The sequence below is a fragment of the Notolepis coatsorum genome (assembly GCF_963971535.1).
Source record: "Notolepis coatsorum genome assembly, chromosome: 3".
Taxonomy (NCBI): domain Eukaryota; kingdom Metazoa; phylum Chordata; class Actinopteri; order Aulopiformes; family Paralepididae; genus Notolepis; species Notolepis coatsorum.
In genome coordinates, this window is record NC_140167.1 from 70,693,658 (window position 1) to 70,714,224 (window position 20,567).

A 20,567-nucleotide genomic window follows, 5' to 3' on the forward strand; every position below is an offset into this window, starting at 1 on the left:
TAAGCATACTGGCCATGTTGTGGAAGGCTGTAAAAAATTGAATGCAACCATGGTATTACGAAGGGTATCAATTGATGTGGTAGTGGACTGTGGTGTGGTGCGGGCACCATCGGTGGCCACTGTACTACTGAATTCACGGTCACTTTGTTCTGCACTGACGGTTCACCTAGCATATCATACGTGAGACATTGTTTAGGCCTTCTGTCACGGGCAGACCTCCTAACCTCTGACTGGACCTGTTCTACCGGCGAGAGTGGAGGGGTTCGGAGATTGAGCTGGGCTACGGGGGAGTGAGCTTGGGGTTGGGGTTGGGCTATTGGAGAGTGAGCTTGGAAGTGGGGTTGGGGTATTGGAGAGTGAGCTTGGGAGTGGGGTTGGGGTATTGGAGAGTGAGCTTGGGAGTGGGGTTGGGGTATTGGAGAGTGAGCTCGGGGGGTCTCCCTTTCTTCTTCTTCCCCTGATTCACTAACATCTCCCTCCGGTCCGGCCAAGACAGGCAAATTCCCATCCATGTTCCCTCCCCTGTCGTCTTCACTCTCAGGGCGCAGGCCTGGCATGACTTCAGGTCGTCGTTCACGGTGTCCAAGTGATCTTTCCTCTGTCCTTTCAACAGGTATCCTTAGCCAGTATCCTCTGTCACTGTCATCATCCGAATCACAGTCATTGCTGTCACTTGTCTCTACTTGTCTTTGTGTGTCTGACATTCTTCCTTGTCTTGGTCTGTCATTCGTTTTCTTCGCAGGGACAGTTCTGGCTGGTGGTGGAGTCATTTCCACGGGCAAATCATTTACCAGCAGTAAGAGATTTCGGTGTAGTGTTCTGGTCTTTTTCTGGTCTCCATGTTCAAGGCAGACAATGTATACTGGACTCTCAGCGAGCTGGCTTTTGACCACGTAGATCGCCTTCTCCCAGTACGATCTCAACTTGCCTGGTCCTCCACGCTGATTGAGGTTTCTCACCAGAACCCTGTCTCCTGACTGCAGCACTACTCCTTTTGTTTTCTTGTCATAAGTTACTTTTCCTCTTGCACTGGACTTTTTGCTATGTTCGCAAGCAATCCGATAGGCTTCAGACATCTTCTCAGCCCATTGCTCCGCGTATCCTCTGGGTGAGTACGGTTCCTCTTTCTTCGTTAACCCAAACAACAGGTCAACGGGGAGGTGTGGATGACGACCGTAGAGTAGGAAAAAAAGGTGAGTAACCCGTTGATTCATGTTTGGTACAGTTGTACGCGTGTAACACATGCGGGAGGTGGTCCTTCCACCGCAATTTCGCATTTTCAGTCAATGTCCTCAACATCTGTAGTATGGTCCGATTGAGCCGCTCCGCTGGGTTGCTCTGTGGATGGTAGGGTGATGTTCTAGAGTGGCCGACCCCAGACAGCCGTTGCAGTGCTTGGAACAGTTTATTCTCAAATTCTCGACCCTGGTCGTGATGTAATTTCGAGGGATAACCGAATTTGGGTATAAAGTCATTAAAGATACGCTCTGCAGCTGTTTTCCCACTCTTGTTCTTGGTGGGGTATGCCTGGGCAAACCTTGTGAAATGGTCGATCACCACTAGGATATATTCATACCCTCCACGACTGGTTTCCAGATGTAGATAGTCGATACACACAAGTTCTAATGGGAAGTTGGAGGTAATGCTGCCCATGGGAGCTCGGACATGGGTGTCCGGCTTCTTAGACTTGATACAAGGACATCTTCGGGTCACATATTCTTCAATCTCTCTGGACATGAAAGGCCAGTAGAATCTTTCTCTTGCGAGGTGGATCACTCTTTCTGTTCCAACATGACCCATCTCATTATGTAGATGCTTCAGGGCAAGTGTTCTATATTTTACAGGGAGGACCAACTGTTGGTATTGATTGGTCTTTCTGTAAAGGAGATCATTTTCAATATGTAATCTGCTCCATTCATGAAGTAGCTTTCGGGTTGCTGCGCTTACGGTTCTTCGTACGTCGTCTGACAATTTCGTGTTCGACTCTTTCAACTCCCTGATCGTGTTGATGGCTTGGTCCTCTTTTTGGGCCTTCACCAGTTCATCGTGGCTGATTGTTTGTAGGTGTGGGTGAGACTGCTGGTTTGAGTCTGGGGACGCGATGTTGAGCGCCGCAACCCATGCCACGTCTTTCCTTTCAGCTGCTTGGCTTCCTTCCCACGTTGCTCGTACTGCTTCATTAGAGAGCTCTTCTGTGCAGGTCCTTTCATATCTCTCCATATCCAGGGGAAGGCGGGAAAGTGTGTCTGCATCTATGTTGGACTTTCCGGGTCTGTATTTGATGTCAAACCGGAAGTCTGCCAGTTCTCCAACCCACCGATGACCGACTGCATTGAGCTTGGCAGTACTCATTACATAGGTCAACGGGTTGTTGTCGGTGTAGATAGTAAAGTGTGGGGCATAATACAGGTAGTCACGGAATTTCACACACACAGCCCATTTCAATGCAAGGAACTCCAGTTTCCCACTGTGCATATGGTAACTTCGTTCGGCTGGTGACAATGTTCTTGACCCGTACCCGATGACTCTCAGTTTTCCATCTTGATGTTGATACAGAACAGCTCCCAGGCCTTGGTCGGAGGCATCCGTGTGCAACCTGAAGGGTAGGTTGAAATCAGGATATGCCAAGACAGGGGGGTTTGTGAGAAGGTCAATCAGTTGTTCAAGTGCTCTCTGTTGTTCCGTGGTCCACTCTATGGGCTCTCTGGAGGGCAACTGGGGGCGTTTGATGTTCTTACTCCGCGCTGGGGATGGGGTCTTTCCTGGCTTGATTTGGAGTAGCTCGTAGATGGGTCTGGCAATTCGGGAAAAATCCTGAATGTATGAACGGAAATATCCCAGGAATCCTGTTATTTTCCTCACTTCGCCGACAGTTCTGGGTGTCTTACTTGACAGGGCTTTCACGGCTTCAATGTCTCGTGGGTCTATCTTGACCCCTTCTGCTGACACAAGGCGACCCACGTATCTGACTTCTTGCTTGAAGAGGTCACACTTCTCAGGTCTCAATTTCACTCCGTGACGTTGAAGGGCTTGGAGAACCTTGCGGAGGGTCTCTACATGTTCTTCAAATGTCTTTGCGTAACAGAGTACGTCGTCAAGATACGGGATACAGCATTCGTCCCTGAGGGGACCTAGCATCTCCTCCATGCTCCGTTGGAACGTTGCAGGGGCATTCGAGAGTCCAAATGGGATGCGCACCCACTCGTAAAGACCCCAAGGAGTGATGAAGGCGGTGAAGGGTCGTGAACCCTCGGCGACGAAGCCCTGGTGGTAGGCTTTCCCTTGGTCTAGGATACTAAACCAGGTATAGCCTCCAAGCGTGTCAGTCAGGTCTTGTATTCTAGGTAGTGGATGACGATCGGGCACAGTCTTTTTGTTCAGGAGGCGGTAGTCGATGCATAGCCGTAGGCTGCCGTCCTTCTTTCTGACGCAGACTACTGGGGCAGAATATGGAGACTTTGACTTGACTATCCAACCTTTCATTAACAGTTCCTGTATGTACTCTTTTACTTCTTTAAACAGTGGCTTTGGTACTGATGAGTACGTCTTCTGGACCGGGACAGTATCATGGAGAGCGATTGTCATCTGCAGGCTCGGGATGCACCCAATGTCACCACTGTCTTGTGCAAAGGACCCAGCCTCTTCACAAAGCATCCGGTTGACTATTGTCTGTTGTTCGTCGTCGAGGTGACTGAGATCGACGGGGGGTTTGAACAGGATGGAGCTGGGCACAGCCGACGTTGTAGCAGCACGGTTGGGGGGTACCGTGGGCTGGGAGATTTCAGGTGAGTAGGTTGGGATGGGGGTTTGCCGTGGGGAGTCTGTCGTGATGACTTTCCCAACACAATGGATGCTGCCCAGAGCTGTCTTCCTGGAGAGAGTGACGTTATGCCTTGTGTTGTTTCCCACAGGCACGGTGACATACGGCTTCCTGGGGTTTTGCGCTTGCAGCAGGCCTTCTCCAACATCCAGTTCTGCCAGCGCTAAACTGCTGTCATCTGGTTCGAACAGGAAGGTGGGGTCAGACAGGTCCACGTGGGGGGGGATTTGGCACTTGACCCAGGCCACTTGACCGGCGGGGATGACAGTGGCTTGTTTACCTGTTCGTAGGCGACCAACCTGGACAGGGGGTCTGTCAGTCTGGATATAACTCACCAGGAGTTCTGCCTTCTCGGCTGGTATCACCATGGCGTTACAGAGCAGGCTGGTGAGAGTTGGGATCAGTCTTCCAGGTTGTTCTTGTATCATCACTTCCAGCACATTAAAACCCAGTAGGGGTCTCTCAAGGACAAGGCTGCTTACAAGGAAAGGCACAGTGATTGACAGGTTAGGATCTTCATTCCCCTTTAAGTTCACCGTAAGGGCCACCCAACCATCAAATGGGAGGACCTCACCGTTTACCGCGTAGACTTTCAACTCCTCTTCTTCTTCGATGATTTCGCTAAGGGGTCTGACTGGCATGTCAGGTAAGTATCTATTCTTCCAAGTTCTGTCAATCATGCTTACTTGGGCCCCTGTATCAAGCAGGGCTTGGACTGCTAAACCGTTTAGGTTACAATGGGTGAGAGCTCTTCTCCCTACGAGCTTGGCGAGGCATTCACTCTTAGTGTTTGGTAAATTAGGGGGGTCTGTGTGCTTCTGTATCTGGTTTACCGTCTTGGTTCCTGTTCTAGGTGCAGTTTTCTCCTCTCTTACTCTTTCCTTCTCAGGCTCACTAGTACGACGGTTGTCAGGTTGGGACAGTAAAGGGGAACCGGTCAATGGTTGTCCTCTTGCAGTGACCGGCCTCAGTTTCCCTGACGCGGTGGTCTCTTTTGACAGCCTAACGCTCTATGGCCTTCTTCGCCACAATGGAAACAGTGAGGGCAATTAGGTAAATTCTGTGCTACACATTTGCTACAGCCATATGGCCTGTCCCTCTGCCTATTTATCCTCCCTGTTCTGACCTGGGGTGGTTGTTGCAGGAGATCCACTAGATTGGTAAGTTTCTCTACTTTCTCTGTTAACTGCTGGATCGGGTCTAGTTTAAGTTTCTTTCCTGTATTTTCTTCCCTAGTGGGGGGGGGACACTGTGCTCCCTTCACCTCAGCACCTGCACTATGTACATGGGGGGGTCTATTGCGATTGGTAGGCCCTAACCGTCGCTGTCTTTCACTCTCATCGCTCATGACCTTTTTCATCTGTCTGAGAATGGCCTCATCAGGTACTCTGTCTTCAAGTAAGGGTTTGAGTTCCCTACGAATGTCATCATGTTTGTGTCCTAAACCTTGATATACAGTGTGGAGAAAGACATCCTGAACGGTTCGTTCGTTGTACTTAACGTCAGTAGCAGCATATTTTGATGCTAGTAAAATCTTCTGCTTGAGTCCTATGACTCTATACAAAAACTGCTGTGGTGTTTCACTATCCTTTTGCTTTGTACACATGAGTTCTTGAAACAACTCTGTATTACTTTGTTCACCGAGGTGAGAATGGAGAAAACCCTTCAGCTCATCGATAGTCAAATCGTCTTTTACCATTAACATATCCTTAAAGCTGCCAGCTTTGATCACTCTCAAGACTGCTCTAACAACCTCTGCATCGCTGAATTGCTCCTTCAGACCTTCGTCGATCTGTTTGCAGACACTGTTGTAACTAATGTCTGATCCCTGGTCTCCTATCTGACCTCCCTGGAGCTTAAATTCCCTGCGGTGAAGGTACGACAGTTCTCGTAAAGATATTAGTTTATCTGGCGACACACCAGGGGTTTCCTGTTTACTTTCGGTGTCTGTTACACTCTTATTCAATGGCACAGCCTGAGCTGTGGGTGGTGGTACACTGGGCAGGCACTGTAAAACCTGGTTGCTTACTTTTGGAGTGGGCACACCCTCAATGGTTTCACTTACATCATAAAAGACGCTAACGGGGTCGACTGGTACTGCATCACTTTGACTGGTGGACCGTAGGCCCTCGGTTTTACCCTCTTCTAGACCCACCACCTCACTCTGCATAAGTCCATCAGTTACATCTTTTATCTGTAATAAATAAGACAACCCTGTATCCTCTAACTCCAGTAAAACCTTACTGTACAGATAGTCGTTGATAAAGTTGAAGCACCCCTCCACGTCGTCTACGGTAAGGTGGGTTCGGTCAGACGTCTCCAGTCCTGGTATCAGTTCCAATGCCTCGGCAATGCGAAACAGTTCATCCGCAGGTAGAGTGAGCAGGCTCTTCTTGATGTCCCACACCAAGCTTTTCCTCTCGCTGTCTCCCATGGCTGCTTCCCGATTCCTCGCACTTGGCTCTCAGTTCAGGATCACTGTGACGACTTTCCGTGGTGGGTGGATCTCCTCTACACGACACCGGTCTTCCTTCTCGTCAGGTAGAGTAGTGGACGTAGTCTCGTTGTCATCTGGCATCAGATGAGGCACTTCACTGCTGTCGGTACTGCGCAGATCAATCCCTCATTCGACGACCTTTACACCGGGCGTTGGTTCCTGGTTCATCGGGTCGCGGTTGGTCCAGGTGTCAAGATCTCTGGATCAGCTCCCATCCAGCAGGTGGCGCTGATCCCGGACGAGCCCCCAATAAACTGTTACAGGTACCAGGATATGGCACCTGATAGCAGATATATGTTTAACCTATGAAACAGGTTGTAGTTAATCATTTGACAAAGGAAAGGTGCAGACACGATGTTATTGACTCTGGCTCCTCCCGGTTGTATATTTCAACAACATTTATTCATTCAATAGAATAATCAATCAATCATCATCATCATTGTATCATCATTGTATCATCATTGTATCATCATTGTATAATCATTGTATCATCATTGTATAATCATTGTATCATCATTGTATCATTTAGTTACATTACTTCAATACATTCAATTATAATCCCATACTTGTTATTAATTCAAAAGCATATTCATCATTGCAACACACATTCTACCCTTTTAGGATACCCTGGTTCACTTCAATAGCATTTTCCTTTTAAATGTAGTTATCCAGTATTATATACTGTACATTGTGATTACTTATGTCTTTATACATATTTGGCGTCTTAAATATAAGCACGTGAGAAGAGAAACATTATCCTGTTAACCTCTGTCTAGACATGTCTAGGCATGTTAGAAGGGACCATAGTATGTCTTTTAACCAACACTGTCATTCTCATTGTCTGTCAAACAATTCCTTAAATCACCAATAAGTGTTACCTTTATCATCAGTCACTTATCATCAGTCATATCCACTATTCTCTAGTATACCGAAATACCTCCACACCTCAGTGTTATCCATAGTTGTGTTCCTGTCTCAAGTTCTATTGAAACTCAAATGTGCACTGAAAGTACATTTATATATATATTTATCGGGCCGTTCTCAACCCTACTAGGAATTTGCTAAACCGTGACCATGGTATAACTCAAGGGAATAGATTTATATTTACATTTAACTGAGGGCGCAATAGAGAGAGAGAGAGAGAGAGAGAGAGAGAGAGAGAGAGAGAGAGCATGTGGTACAGCCCCGGTGTTTAGCTACCTTCTTGGTAGGGTAAGCTAAAGTACTTTCCCTCTAACCATCTTGTACACAATATACACATTTACTACACAGCAATTCAACCCAACACAGTATGTATTTCAAAACATAAACCTTTATAATCCCCTTGGAGATACTTAACTTCGACACGTTAGTGCTTAAATGGACAATTGTGTTCCAACACTATTTAAATGTACCAACGAAACGTGGCGCCATCAATAGACGGTCTGCTTCTCAACCACGTTACCTGTCGTCTTAAACTTCTTAAACTTGACTCAAACATCGACAATAGTTACTTCATTTGAACCCTCGACATTGCATGTATCCTTGTTAACCTTTATGTGTGTTTTGTAGTATATTACCCACCTATGAAACAGGTTGTAGTTAATCATTTGACAAAGGAAAGGTGCAGACACGATGTTATTGACTCTGGCTCCTCCCGGTTGTGAGGCTGAGATTGCCTCGTGCGTTCCTAAGCACACAGTAACGGGTCCCTGGAAGGCGAAGTCACTAAACACCAGTCCTATACCGCCACCTATTGACCAGATTATGTTAATGTCTCCCATTACATATAAATGACTCTTCTAACTTGTTTCTGATGGAGGTAATCCTGTACCCATATGTTCACACTGTTTTGACACATAATCTAAAGATATTAACATGATACCACTTCTAGTGGGCATCACAATAGCAATAGTTTTAATAACCATTTTCCTCTTATAATTATATATGAGTGCTATACAAGAATGCTGCCGTCTTTATGAGATGCTTGCTTCCCATACCTGGACACATTCAGCCTTGTCTGCATCATCCTTTAAAGTGTTCTCATGTTTGGTCTCAGAATGGCATTTAACACTCATTGTTTGGCAAACAACAACAGACTGACCCTTCTGACCCTGAAATATCCCTGATATATCAGTCAACCTACTGTACCATAAATAACAGGCTGTGCAACTGCCAATGGCTATGAAAGAGGTAACTCGGCATGGGGATGAGAGGACACTTCAACAAAAAGGCTTGTTTGTGTATGCAAATCCTGACTACATTTACATTTAGTCATTTAGCTGACGCGTTTATCCAAAGCGACTTACAAATTGTGAACAACAAGTCAGCAGGAGGGGTACAACTCTGGCAGCTAATGGTCAGTGGTATTGTTCATCTAGCAGTGTCAAACTTGAGTATTCATCATAGGTAGTAGTAGTACTGTACAGTGGTGCAGTCGTAATATGGGAACTGGTTACACGCCACGTGCACGCGCGCTCCCGCGCACGCGCATACATGTTCCCTCAGTTGCACAGAACAGATGATTATTATGCATAACAATGGAGATCAAGCAGCCCCCCACCTTCTCGTAGGTTCCTATTATTATGCAAAGTCTAGGTGACAAGTGCCGGGTAGCTTTCTACAACGGCCGGGTACTTATCATTGCGCGCACTTCTGCCCTGAGTGACTACTAATAACACGCCGTGTAACCGCGTGTGTGCACGACTGCACCCCTGGTACTGTATAAGTATAGTAGAATAGTAGTAAAGTATAATAGTACAAATTATTACAGATATTGTTTGAAGAGGTGTGTTTTTAGTCTATACGGCAGGTTTCAGCTGTCCTAACTGTGATGTTTTCAGTTGTTCTGACTGTGGTGGTTTCAGCTGTCCTGACTGTGGTGGTTTCAGCTGTCCTGACTGTAATGGTTTCAGTTGTCCTGACTGTGGTGGTTTCAGCTGTCCTGACTGTGATGGTTTCAGTTGTCCTGACTGTGGTGGTTTCAGCTGTCCTGACTGTGGTGGTTTCAGCTGTCCTGACTGTGATGGTTTCAGTTGTCCTGACTGTGGTGGTTTCAGCTGTCCTGACTGTGATGGTTTCAGCTGTGCTGACTGTGATGGTTTCAGCTGTCCTGACTGTGGTGGTTTCAGCTGTGCTGACTGTGATGGTTTCAGCTGTCCTGACTGGTGGTTTCAGCTGTGCTGACTGTGGTGGTTTCAGCTGTGCTGACTGTGATGGTTTCAGCTGTCCTGACTGTAGTGGTTTCAGCTGTCCTGACTGTGGTGGTTTCAGCTGTCCTGACTGTGATGATTTCAGTTGTCCTGACTGGTGGTTTCAGCTGTGCTGACTGTGGTGGTTTCAGCTGTGCTGACTGTGATGGTTTCAGCTGTCCTGACTGTAGTGGTTTCAGCTGTCCTGACTGTGGTGGTTTCAGCTGTCCTGACTGTGATGGTTTCAGTTGTCTTAACTAATGGTTTTCAGCTGTCCTACTGTAACTGTGGTGGCAAGCTCGTTCCACCATTGTGAGTTTCGCTGCATTATGCACCGATAGTTATTCATTACAGAACTATGAAAATATAATATACATTTCTTTTTAAATTTATTTCACATTATATCTTAACAGGCACCCAGAAAAGTGGCAATTTTTTTTAGTGCTAATGAAATAGAGTAACAGAGGTCTGAACATGAGTTGAACTTGAACTTGACTCACATTTTTCTGTAGTGGTTGTGTAACGGGGAAGCCCGTGGGTATGTCCACAGTCACGGAAACAGGTGTGTTGACGAGTGACTGTGGCAGTGCGGGCTGGTAAATTAAACTCACTTCCCCATAACAGGGTTAACAGACGCATAGGTACGGTAGTTAGGAGTGAATTCACTTCTTAGTGCAGCGGCCTGTGTCGTCGCCCGCGGACGCGGGAGCCCCCTGTTCGACTCCCCCTCGGGACATTCTCATTTAACATCAAACACAACGCAGACCAGTATGATCCGTCACAGTGGTGCCCAGTGACCCGGATGTCCTGAGGGGCGTGAGTGTAACGGGGAAGCCCGTGGGTATGTCCACAGTCACGGAAACAGGTGTGTTGACGAGTGACTGTGGCAGTGCGGGCTGGTAAATTAAACTCACTTCCCCATAACAGGGTTAACAGACGCATAGGTACGGTAGTTAGGAGTGAATTCACTTCTTAGTGCAGCGGCCTGTGTCGTCGCCCGCGGACGCGGGAGCCCCCTGTTCGACTCCCCCTCGGGACATTCTCATTTAACATCAAACACAACGCAGACCAGTATGATCCGTCACAGTTGCAAGATTCCATATTCCAGCATAGAGGCATAAACTGGAAAATACAGAGGTTCCATAGCCTGAAGTCTTATGTAGTACAGTTCCAAATTTTATAAAAATCCGTTCAGAAATGGGTCTTTGAGAGACATCAGTAAAACCAACGCTAAAAGAAAGAGCTCTCCAAAATCCATCTCATCCACCGCCATGTGTTCTGAAGTCTGATTCACTTCCCGTTTTCGCTCGTCAACTTTCACCTATTTCCCTCATTCGCACCCCCCCCCCCCCCCCCCACGTGGGGTATCGTTGGAAACGTACACTCATTGGCTACAACACTGACCAATCATCATGTAACTCGAGAACCGAGGCACGGATTTCGTCGAGTGAGGTGGTGTTCGACGGCAACAAATTGATCTTTTGAACGGTATGTTATGATATGTTTGGCGAAAAATGCATTCCCGAGCCACTAGATGCTCGCAAAGTGCCGTGACTTGCGTGCAAGTGCAAAACGGCACGTATGTGCCACCACCTGTTGAGCGGTAAAAAAATGTTTTATCTAAAAAACAATCTCTGTAAAAAAAATATATATATATATTTATTTGTATCGGGACTATGTAACGCCCGGTACTATATCAAGTTTCAAGTTTTATTTTATTTGTCATGTATAAAGTACATGTACATTACAGTGAAATGCTTGGTTCAGTATGAGCTCCTGAGAATGTGCTTCATACAGTAAAAAAGTCAAAGAGGAATAAAGTCCCAACAAACACTATACAAATATACAATAAACTAAAGTACAACCTAAGTACAATGAAAGTACAATGAAGTAAAAATGCAGACAATGAGGTACAAAAATGCAAACAAAAAATAAATGCTGAATGCTAAAATGAGGTATGGATGTAGTGCAAATCTTTTAAATAAATAGATAAAATATGGTGTAGTGTTAAAAGTGTTTAAAGGGTCTAAAGTGAGTGTTAAGGTGAGTGTGTGCATGTGGATGTGTGTGCAATGAATGTAGATGAATGGGTTAATGTTACATAGAGTCATTGAGCATCCTGATGGCCTGGGGATAGAAGCTCCTTCTGAGTCTCTCTGTACTGGCCATGAGACTCCGGTAGCGATATCCAGTTACTCCCCAAACCTGGAAGTGAGATATACACTTTACCTGGACTAAAAAGCAACATTTCACTCCGTCTGCATGACAGCCACTGATTCTAGGGAGAACACTGTTAACTGTTGACCATGTGTTGATGTTGTGTGTTTGTGTGTATGTTGCAGGGAGAGAGTGGCTTGGTGTTCTACCTCACCCTGGATGTCCTGGAGACCGACTGTCACGTTCTCAGCAAGAAGGCCTGGAAGACCTGCGAGGCCCGGCCCACTCATGACACACCGGTTAGCACACTCACACAAAAACACCTGTCCACATGCATGTGTCACATTCTATTTGAAGTTAGCGTCGCTGCCAACACCCTTGTTATTTCACAGTATTCTCCCTTATTTGCGTGTAATATATATATATATGTGTGTCTGTGTGTTTGTGTCTGTGTATAGTATGTTATATTTCCATATATTATTTTCACAAGTTGGGAGATAATAACTATATTCATTAAGTTAAACGTAAATTAAACACAATGCAATCGTTTCCAACACAATATATGATATTCATTTATAATATTAAGTTAATTGGATAAAGGAACGCACCAACATTATGGGAAATTCTCCTTGTCTGATTCTGGAGAAGACGGTAAGTGAATTTCCCATAATGTTGGCGTGTGCCTTTAACTGATTGAGTTAAATTCATATAGATTTGATATTTTTAATTGTATTTATAAAAAAAGAACTAAAAACATTCAATCCAGTACATATGCGTGTGTCCTGCAGGTGTATGGACAGTGCAAGGCTACCATCTACATCAACAGAGTCAACAGAGTGGTTCGTCTCTATAACTACAAATGCACAATCAGGCCAGGTAAGAACCGTCTCATCACACGGCCTTCTGGCCTTCCACAGTCTGTCATGTTTTTATATTCACATTTAATTTGATTGCCTATATTTATGTTTTTTCTACTATTACCCTGCCCATACGAGTACCCCCCTATGCTGCTATGACGCCCAAATTTCCCCAAGGGGATCAATAAAGGAATATCTCATCTTATCTTATATATATATACATATATACACACACACACACACACCCACACACACACACACACACACACACACACACACACACACACACACACACACATGACAATTGAAAGGAAAAACCTGAAAAACCTCTCACACCTCTCACACCTCTCACACCTATCACACCTCTCACACCTCTCACACCTCTCACACCTCTCACACCTTTCACACCTCTCACACCTATCACACCTCTCACACCTATCACACCTCTCACACCTATCACACCTCTCACACCTCTCACACCTATCACACCTCTCACACCTATCACACCTCTCACACCTCACACCTCTCACACCTATCACACCTCTCACACCTATCACACCCCTCACACCTTTCACACCTCTCACACCTATCACACCTCTCACACCGATCCCACCTATCACACATATCACACCTCTCACACCTATCACACCTCTCACACCTATCACACCTCTCACACCTATCACACCTATCACACATATCACACCTCTCACACCTATCACACCTCTCACACCTATCACACCTCTCACACCTCTCACACCTCTCACACCTATCACACCTATCACACCTCTCACACCTATCACACCTCTCACACCTCTCACACCTCTCACACCTATCACACCTCTCACACCTATCTCACCTCTCACACCTCTCACACCTTTCACACCTCTCACACCTATCACACCTCTCACACCGATCCCACCTATCACACATATCACACCTCTCACACCTATCACACCTCTCACACCTATCACACCTCTCACACCTATCACACCTATCACACATATCACACCTCTCACACCTATCACACCTCTCACACCTATCACACCTCTCACACCTATCACACCTCTCACACCTCTCACACATATCACACCTCTCACACCTCTCACACCTATCACACCTCTCACACCTCTCACACCTCTCACACCTATCACACCTCTCACACCTATCTCACCTCTCACACCTCTCACACCTTTCACACCTCTCACACCTATCACACCTCTCACACCGATCCCACCTATCACACATATCACACCTCTCACACCTATCACACCTCTCACACCTATCACACCTCTCACACCTATCACACCTCTCACACCTCTCACACCTATCACACCTCTCACACCTATCACACCTCTCACACCTCTCACACCTATCACACCTCTCACACCTCTCACACCTCTCACACCTATCACACCTCTCACACCTCTCACACCTTTCACACCTCTCACACCTATCACACCTCTCACACCTATCACACCTCTCACACCGATCCCACCTATCACACATATCACACCTCTCACACCTATCACACCTCTCACACCTATCACACCTCTCACACCTATCACACCTCTCACACCTATCACACCTATCACACCTCTCACACCTATCACACCTCTCACACCTCTCACACCTATCACACCTCTCACACCTATCACACCTATCACACCTCTCACACCTATCACACCTCTCACACCTCTCACACCTATCACACCTCTCACACCTCTCACACCTCTCACACCTATCACACCTCTCACACCTCTCACACCTTTCACACCTCTCACACCTATCACACCTCTCACACCTATCACACCTCTCACACCGATCCCACCTATCACACATATCACACCTCTCACACCTATCACACCTCTCACACCTATCACACCTATCACACCTCTCACACCTCTCACACCTATCACACCTATCACACCTCTCACACCTATCACACCTCTCACACCTCTCACACCTATCACACCTCTCACACCTATCACACCTATCACACCTCTCACACCTATCACACCTATCACACCTATCACACTTCTCACACCTATCACACCTATCACACCTATCACACCTCTATACCCATTCTGCAATCTGTTAATAAAGTTGTACTTAAGTTATGCTTTTACATTATACTTACTTAATAAGTGAATAGTTCCAAGTCAATCAAAAACGATGAGTTTTATTTACTCAAAACATAATGCGGTTTACAGTCTGTATCTACTTAATTATCTTAAGTTGTACTTAATTTATGCTTTTACATTATACTTACTTAATAAGTGAATAGTTCCAAGTCAATCAAAAACTATGAGTTTTATTTACTCAAAACATAATGCGGTTTTCAGTCTGTATCTACTTAATTATCTTAAGTTATACTTAAGTTATGCTTTTACATTATACTTACTTAATAAGTGAATAGTTCCAAGTCAATCAAAAACTATGAGTTTGACAGGGAGAGAAGAGAAGATGGCGGCGTAGAGGAAGGACATAGTGGAACGGGCTCCTACACAAAAATCCTGAAAAACCTGATGTATCGAACATACTCCGCCTAACTTCAGTTTATGTCAACCCACGCTTATTAAGCACATAACCAACAAAGAAATGCCACCCAAAAGGACCGAACCGAGCAGGAAGACGGTGACATCGCCCACGTTAGCAATAGTGCTAGTGAGACCGCAAGGAGCTAACGCACCGGCTAACGGGGAAGCTAATGCAGCTAACGTCGAAGCTAACGATGAAACACCGCCGATATGGTTTACTGGGGAACTGGAGAAAGTATTCGACAGAATTCAAGCCATGATGGAACTTAAGATGAACTCTCTAAGCATCTCGGTGGAAAGACTTATCAGTGACAACCAGGCACTGGGGCAACGTGTTAAGGAAATGGAGGGAGTGCAAGCTAGCTTCGGTGATAGCCTCGACTACCTACAACAAGACCTCAGCGATCATAGGAAAGACACAGAGGAGGAGATCTGCGGTCTGAGGGAAAAGCTGGACGAATTGGAAAACAGAGGGAGAAGAAAGAATCTGCGACTGGTGGGATTCCCAGAAGGTGTGGAGGGGAAAAGCTCTATCGATTTCCTACAGGAATGGCTCCCCAAAATACTGGAGCTGGACACCGGGCAAACCATTGAGATAGAGCGGGCTCACCGTACGCTCCAACGCCGTCCCGAAGAAGGCAGCCTCCCCCGAGCTATAGTGATCCAGCTACTCCGTTTCACTGATGTGACGAGAATCCTGGACGCGGCGTGGAAAAAGAAATCACTGGCATACGGTAATTCTACTATCAAGATCTTCAAGGATATGTCCACGGCCCTCTACAAGAAAAGAAAAGCCTTCATGCCGTTGAAGAAGAAGCTACACGAGAACAACGTATCCTTCAAGCTGCTCCATCCCACTAACTTGAGCGTGGAGCTACCGGAGGGCAGACGTACTTTTACTTCTCCGGGGTCGGCAGAGACGTATCTGAGTAAGCACCACCCGGCTATGCTGAAGTGATCCAGCGGTCGTCACTCGACCATAAAGGAGCGGTAAATAAAGACACATACCAGGCAATAAGCCTCATACTCTAATTACTTTTTGAAATGTTAACCGCCGGGTAATACATGTCGTTATTGGCGACACTGGACTTGAGAAGTTGTTAAGCCTCACGGGACCTTTTGTTGTGAGTTCATATTACTAAGTTTAATTTCAAGACGGTTATGTGCTAATGGGTATATGTAGGTGTACATGTTTATTCATACATGTGTGCACATTACATTTATGCATTTTAAGCGTTGATATTACCCCTGGAAAAGAAAAAAAAGATATTAAAAAAAAAGAAGGGTGTGTATATATATATACATGTTTTGAAATGCTTAAAGGAGATGTTCGTACCCACACCTTTAATTACTTAACCTAAACCTGGTAGGGAGCCCGGCTCCGCTTGGTAGGATAGGGTATGGTACTACGCAAGATTACGGGAGGATTTATAGGCCAGGGGGATTTATTTTTTTTATGGGAAGGGGGGGGGGGGGGGGGGGGGGGGGGGGCATTAAGGGGAAAAGGGAGGGGTTCAGACAGGACTGTTTTTGTGAATTGGTTTATAATGTTTACACATCTAGGTATTGTATACCATGTTTTCAGGTATCCCAGTGTCCTACTAAACAGCTATACCAACCACATGGGTGAATGACATACTCGTTTCTGAGTTGGAATATTAATGGTCTTAACCGGCAAGTTAAACGCCGTAAAGTGCTTAGCTTCATCAGAAGACATCAAATAGACGTGGCCTTCCTGCAAGAGTCTCACTTGGATGACGCAGAGCACAGTAAACTGGGGAAACAATGGCAAGGGCAAATATTTTTCTCCTCATTCACATCGTCAGCAAGGGGGGTGGCTATTCTGGTAAGAAGAGGGATCCCCTTCCAACCGAACCTAGTTGAAAAGGATAAAGGGGGAAGATATATTTTAGTCAGGGGATATATGGGAGACCAACTGGTCACTATGCTGAATGTATATGGTCCGAACCACGATGACCCTAACTTCTATGTGAACCTTTTTCTTAAAGTGACATGCGCCCCTTCAGAACTTATAATTGGTGGTGACTTTAACCTGGTATTAGACCCTGCTATGGACAGATCCTCCCCTACCCCTAAACCTTTGACCTCAGCGGCCAAGGCTCTTAAAAAAGAACTTATGGATCTTAATTTGTTGGATACATGGCGGGAGGGGCATGCATCTCAAAGGGAATACAGCTTCTACTCACACATGCACAATAGCTACTCTAGGATTGATACGTTCTTTATACATACAGCAAAACTCCATCTTGTTTCGTCCTGCGAATACTTAGCCATGACACACTCAGACCACGCCCCCCTTTTGACTAAAATAGCCTTAAGCGACTCTCACACAAACTCCAAACGCTGGAGGTTTCCTAATTTTCTAAATAACGATGAGGATTTTGTCAAATTAATTAACAAACAGTTGGACTGGTATTTATTGAGTAATAGGGGCTCGGCCTCACCAGCTATAGTCTGGGAGACCCTTAAAGCTTACATAAGAGGCTACATTATTAGTTACTCTTCCTGGAAAAAGAAACAATATCAAACCAAATTACGCTCACTAGAGTCTGATATAAAAGCGCTTGAAAATCAACACTCCCTATTACAATCACAGACCTTATTGGTTCAGATAACGGCAAAAAAGGCAGAATATAACACTATCACCTCGCGAGAGGTAGAAAACGCTATGTCAAGGTTGAAACATCGCTACTATGAGCAGGGTGACAAGGCAGGGAAACTACTAGCGTGGCAAATTAGAAGGGAGGATGCCGCTAGGTGTATTCCGGCCATTAGGGTAAGCGACAAAGGGGTGTTGACCCGGAACCCACTGCTCATAAATCGGGCCTTCTCAGACTTCTACAAGTCTCTCTACTCCTCGCAGGGGGAGAAGAGACAGGAGATGTGTGAGTTCTTGGACAACCTAGACATACCTACGATAACAAAAGGCACAAGGGGGGTCCTTGACGAGGCGATAACTAAGCAAGAAATACTAGATGCCTTATCAAAACTGACGCCAGGGAAAGCTCCAGGGCCGGACGGCTTCTCCATAGACTTCTACAAGGCATTTATTAGCAAATTGATAGACCCTCTCCTAGAAATGTTCAACTACTCTATTGAGAATGACCAACTACCTGATACCCTTGAGCAAGCTCTTATTATAGTCCTGCCAAAACCAGGGAAGGACCCTACCTTATGCGGGTCGTACAGACCAATTTCGATCCTTTCCAACGAATATAAAATATTTACTAAAATCATAGCCACTCGACTTGAGAGAGTAACCTCCTCACTTATTAATACGGACCAGACCGGTTTCATACAAAATCGCTCATTAATAGACAACGTGAGAAGATTTCTTAACTTGACGCATTGTGCCAAATCCATAGAAGACCCAGTCATAGCGATCTCGTTGGACGCGGAGAAGGCATTTGACCGAGTAGAGTGGCACTTTCTCTTCGCTGTTCTACAAAAAATGAACTTTGGCCCAAATATGCTAAGAATGATCCATATGCTGTACCTTAACCCTACAGCCAGGATACAGACCAACTCAGAGATTTCACCTTCTTTCCCTCTAAGGCGCGGTACTAGGCAGGGTTGCCCTCTTTCCCCGACACTTTTTGCGCTGGTAATCGAACCCCTGGCTATAGCAATAAGGTCACATAAAGCTATTAGTGGGGTCAAGGTGGGTCCTGAGAGCCATGTCATCTCTTTATACGCGGACGACATAGTCCTGTTTCTAACCAATCTCGACTCATCCATGCCTGCCCTTATGGAAACACTGTCAAAGTATAATGTAATCTCAGGCTACAAGATTAATGCACAAAAAAGCGTGGCCATGCCACTTAACTCACTAGCCGAAAAAATGCCAAGGTCCAATTTCCCCTTCCAGTGGAACTCACAATTTGTAACATATTTGGGTCTAAAAATCCCGAACCAAATAGATACAATTTTCTTACTAAATCATGACCCACTACTTAAAAAGGTGGAGAAGGACCTAGATAGATGGATGCAGCTGCCTCTCTCGCTAATCGGACGTGTGAACTGCATTAAGATGAACATCCTACCTAAATTTCTCTATCTTTTTCAAACCCTCCCTATATCTATACATAAGAACTTCTTCAAGAAATTACAAAGGATAATATCTGCATTCATATGGAGAAGGAAGGTCCCTAGAATTAAAATTAAAACCCTATATAATTCCCCCCAGTGTGGTGGACTGAAACTCCCGGACTTCCAACGCTATTACTGGGCTGCACAGACAAGGGCTCTGTGGATTTGGCAGAATGAGTCGACTAATTCCCCTGCCTGGAGACAAATAGAACAATGCCATACGATGGACGTACCGCTGGCCGGAATTCCTTTTATCAGGAAGTACCACACCCTGAAGAATTGTTCAGATAACCCATTTATTAAACACACAGCAAGAACATGGTTTGAGATTCAGACACATCTTGGTAGCTTTATTGCATTTCACAGGAAGACTCCCTTCCATAACAATCCAGCTTTGCCAGAATCACTTAGAGATGGCATCACCAAGAAGTGGTACACTCAGGGAATTAAAACTTTTGGGGACCTATTTGATAATAACATACTTATGTCCTTTGAACAGTTACGTGCCGCCTTCCACCTTCCAACTACTAATTTCTTTAAATACCTACAGGTCAGACACTTCATAGGTACAGGTCAGGGAGGAAACTCCACTCTTCCAAAACCCCTCCTCATAGATGATATTCTAAAAGGAGTTATTCACACTAGAGGCATCCTATCATTAACATATGATAGAATCCTGACCAGTACAGAAATTATACCCCTAAATGCCAAGAACAAATGGGAGCGGGACCTGGACTGTACCTTTGATGAAGATGAATGGGAATCACTATGTGAGTCTGCACTATCTTTTTCATATAACACTCGACATAAACTTATGCAATTTAACATTCTCCATAGAACCTATTTTACGCCGGAAAGACTTCACAGGATGAATGAGGCTATCTCTGACCTTTGCCCTAGGTGCTCAACGGAAACAGGTAGCCTGCTCCACATGTTCTGGGAATGTAACAAACTGAGACCTTACTGGGGCTCAATTTGGGAGACTCTCGAAGAGGTCACAGGCCTTGAGATCCCATGTACACCTAAATTAGCATTATTAGGAGACATGTCTGACATTTCTCCAGATAAGAGAGGCAAGGTGCGGATCATTAAATTGGCCATGATTGCAGGGAACAAGTGTATTGCCATGCTGTGGAAAAGTGCTGAATCCCCCCCCATGTCTATGTGGCTTAGTGAAATCTCTTCGTACATGGCATCAGAGAAAATAATGTTCAATCTTAAGAAAAAACCACGTCTCTTTGATAAATGCTGGGCTGGGTTTAGGCAATACTTAGAACAGATTACATAGTAGGTTGAGGATATAGGCTATTATTGAAGCTCCCTTTTGTCTTTCTGAAGGGTATATATTGCAATGAATGATACTGTAAATGTTATTAGTTGCTCTTTGAAGAGAAAAGATGTAATGGTAGACATTTATTT

General features: G+C 45.3%; 1 protein-coding gene across 1 annotated transcript in view; it reads left to right on the forward strand.

Annotated features, from left to right (window-relative positions):
* The window catches only part of fetub (fetuin B), a 33,543-nt gene that overhangs the window by 3,146 nt on the left and 9,830 nt on the right, over positions 1-20,567 (forward strand). Inside the window, exons 2-5 of the mRNA XM_084311240.1 lie at positions 11,830-11,943; positions 12,433-12,520; positions 15,098-15,928; positions 17,894-18,102. Coding sequence (XP_084167366.1) covers positions 11,830-11,943; positions 12,433-12,520; positions 15,098-15,928; positions 17,894-18,102 — 1,242 coding nt within the window. The remainder of the gene's footprint in view (positions 1-11,829; positions 11,944-12,432; positions 12,521-15,097; positions 15,929-17,893; positions 18,103-20,567) is intronic.